This window comes from Arachis ipaensis, chromosome B08, assembly GCF_000816755.2.
Source record: "Arachis ipaensis cultivar K30076 chromosome B08, Araip1.1, whole genome shotgun sequence".
In the NCBI taxonomy this organism is placed as follows: domain Eukaryota; kingdom Viridiplantae; phylum Streptophyta; class Magnoliopsida; order Fabales; family Fabaceae; genus Arachis; species Arachis ipaensis.
The window spans coordinates 101,575,638-101,578,890 of record NC_029792.2 but is presented as its reverse complement, the minus strand read 5'-3'; the positions used below and the strand labels follow the sequence as shown (position 1 = coordinate 101,578,890).

The following is a 3,253-nucleotide window of genomic DNA, read 5'->3' as shown; positions in this document are numbered from 1 at the left end:
TTAATATGTACATATATTATAACATATATTTTATATTAATAACTGATTTTAATAGTTAATTTTAGTATACAAGAATCCCACAAATATATTGCGTGAGCCGTGAAGCAGCATCTTTTAATTTTAACTTTGAAGTCCTCGATGGCCCTGGCCACATACTCAAAATACTTTCCTTCTTCAGCGGTTCCAATAAACAACATGAATTCACAGAACCCATATTTAAGGATCGATTCAGATGGCAATGCCAACCACTTCATTTTCCACACTTTTGTCCCTCTCAACTTCAAAGTATGAATCAACACCCCGATTGATCATCGCCTGCAACAACGTTCGTTAATAGTTTTTCGGTGATTCCTCATTCTTTTTTACTGTTATTATTATTTTTTTTCTTGAATCAATTAGATTAATTTTTATGTTTGTGTTCTTTTTATTTCTCCTTTAATATTTTGTGGGTTTCGAATCAATTATGGGTTGATTGCTTGTTTCTTTTCCAGCACAGAATGATCATCTCCATTTTAATTTGTCTTTATTTATTTATTTGCTTTTAAATCTAATGTTTTGTTTCGATATTACCGTTGTTAAGTAAAGCTTTTCAGAACGATTGTTGCAATATTAATATTGGGTATGAGATATTTGGTTAATTTGATCAAGGAAATGTGAATTCCCACTCAATTGAATTGTTTCCCCTGATGCAGTTAGTGATGATATATTGTGGGTCTTATGATACCTTAAGGCAAGTGCATTATAATTGAATTGAATTGTTTCCCGGATGGAAAATTAAGAAACAGGATACAAAAGTTAATTTTGATTTGTTTATTTTGTTTTTTAGGACTTTGATACATTTGAAATGTGGTGGTGCTGATGGGATCACAAAACTGAGCAAAATGACAGAAGTTGTAGCAGAACTCGATTTGAATCAACAGCCTTTGCATGACATAGAAGAGCGAATTAGACGCCTAGAAGGCATAATTTTCGGAGTTAGGCAGCGGCAGAGGTGGTGCCGTAGTGATAGTCCTGTCCGAATGACTACATTCACCGGAGAAGTGTTGGTTGATGGGGTTCAAGATGAAGGCAGACCACAGCTGGAAGAGGTAGAGGCCGGAGATGATGTCAAAGAAAATGGTAATGTGGAAAGCAGCAGTTGTAGGGGCAAAAGGAAGGCATCTGCATATTTGGTTGCTAAGGCGCTGGGGATGGAAACTAACACTGATAAGGCAAAGGGACGCGCAGGAAACTACTTCGATTGTAACATATGCTTGAAAATGGCAAGAGATCCTGTTTTGACTTGCTGTGGTCACTTGTTCTGCTGGCCCTGCTTCTTTCGCTTGTCGTATGCTTATGCAAATGCTAGGGAATGCCCTGTATGTGAAGGAGAGGTCATGATCACATGCATTACTCCAATTTATGGATCTGTAGGAGTCAATGACAGTGATCAGCTAGAATCAGAAGAGAATGGTTGTGAAATTCCTGCTCGACCTTGTGCGCGCAGAGTTAAGGTTAGCAAGGTGAAGTGTTTCAGAAACCGTGGTTTTCCATTAAATAATCCCCGTACTTCAGCTCAAAGTTCAAGTACAGTAATCCAAGGAATCGCCTTACTTTCACCGCCAATCACTCCGCCGCAAAGACCTTTAGAGGGACTTGATTCCTACCTTGGAAGTGACTCTGAAGGAAGCACCTTGCAGCTGAATCATAATGCTGCTTCGAACCATTCAGAGTCACATAATCAAAATGTTATTGCTGCAGCCGCCACATCTTCTGTTACTCCTTTGACTATGAATGATGATGCTATTGCTATTACAGATTCCAGTACACAAATCACCAATAGTAGTGGACAGATTATTTCTTCCGACCATTCATCGTCTAGTCGAATTGATGTAGTTTTAAGATGATGAGTTTCAAACGAGCCCAGAAACAAAACATTTACAGGAAGGTCCTCTATTTAAGTATACTACAATATGTTAATAGCCAATTTCAGAACCATTTTGTGAAATTTATATGATGTGCAAAGCCGTTTTTATTTGACAGATATGTACATCTATATAAAAACAGCAGCAGGATTTCTGCTTGTGGTCATTGGTTATAATTTGTAATACGCAAAGAAGAATATGCATGAGTGTTTTATAGATCCACTGAATCATTACTTCCTTTGTGAGTAGACTTGATCGTATATGGTGCGAGCGTATATTCTTGTCTAAGTTGGGTGTTTACATACATAGTGAGAGATACGGTGGCGACTAGCCCATACTGTGGCAGATGTGCTGTGAGCTGGCCCGGTGTCCGACTTCTTTCCTGTACACGTAACATTTTTCTATGTATTTTTCTTTATTTAATGATAACCGAAAAAACATAAGACTTCTTAATTTTTTTTTTTAACTTAATAGCAAGGTTCTCAAAATCGAAAGTTTTCTAGTTGTTTTAATTATGAGTATATACCCATTTTGGTCCTCAAAGAATTTTAAACTGGACACTTTAGTTTCCAACTAAAATTAATTACTCAATTAGTCCCTAACAATTAACTCCGTCAGTCACTTAGGTCCTTTACTCCGTTAATTCTAACGGAGGACAAAATAATCCCTGACAATTCTAACAGGGGACAAAATGGTCCCTGATCTCCTCTGTTCGGAAACGACACTGTTCTCTCTCAATTTCCATCATATCTCGCATAACACTAACGGTCTAAGACTGTAACTTTAAACTACACAATGCACACTCTATAAATTTAATGTTCACGAGAAAAAAAATCCTCCACGGGTTGAATTGCTAATGTGATTTGTAATTTTAGAAAGATTAAATACTAGAGATAGATTATGTAAGTTTAAGATTGTACCAGAAGCGGAATCCTTTTGTGTCTTATGTAAGGATAGATTGGAGACGGTACATCACTTGGTTTTCTCATGTGATCGTATATGAAAGTTGTGCGGATCAATCTTGGTGGATTGGAGTGTGATTTGGGTTTGGCCAGGAACCACCAAAGAATGCTTTGTGGTGTGGATGGATAGAAAGATAAGGAAAGATATGAAGAAAGTGTGGATGGTGTTATTTTTTTCTGTAATATGGTGCACATGAAGATGTAAAAATAACATTGTCTTTAATAATATAGTATTGGTATTAGAGAAGTTAAAGGAGGAAGTTGTAGAATGCACAAATCGATGGTGTCAAGATCGACAATATAGGAGTAATTGATGTACTTATGAGTGCAAATATCAAGTCTAAGGCGAATAAGAAGACATATGAAGTTGATCTTTGATGCATGATT

At 36.8% G+C, this 3,253-nt stretch overlaps 1 protein-coding gene across 2 annotated transcripts; it reads left to right on the top strand.

Moving 5' to 3' along the window:
* LOC107614023 lies at positions 115-2,124 on the top strand. 2 transcript variants are annotated; one of them, XM_016316231.2, is made up of 3 exons: positions 115-344; positions 693-730; positions 827-2,124. In XM_016316231.2, the coding sequence occupies exons 2-3, from the start codon at positions 699-701 to the stop codon at positions 1,884-1,886; spliced, it is 1,092 nt and encodes a 363-aa protein (XP_016171717.1). In that variant the 5' UTR covers positions 115-344; positions 693-698; the 3' UTR covers positions 1,887-2,124. The 2 variants fall into 2 exon arrangements, with proteins under 2 accessions (XP_016171717.1, XP_016171718.1); XM_016316232.2 differs by lacking the exon at positions 693-730.

Coding starts and splice junctions, on each gene's coding strand:
- LOC107614023 (XM_016316231.2), top strand. CDS start 699: ATGATATATTGTGGGTCTTATGATACCTTAAG. Junction 731..826: donor GGGTCTTATGATACCTTAAG/GCAAGTGCATTA, acceptor TTTGTTTTTTAG/GACTTTGATACATTTGAAAT.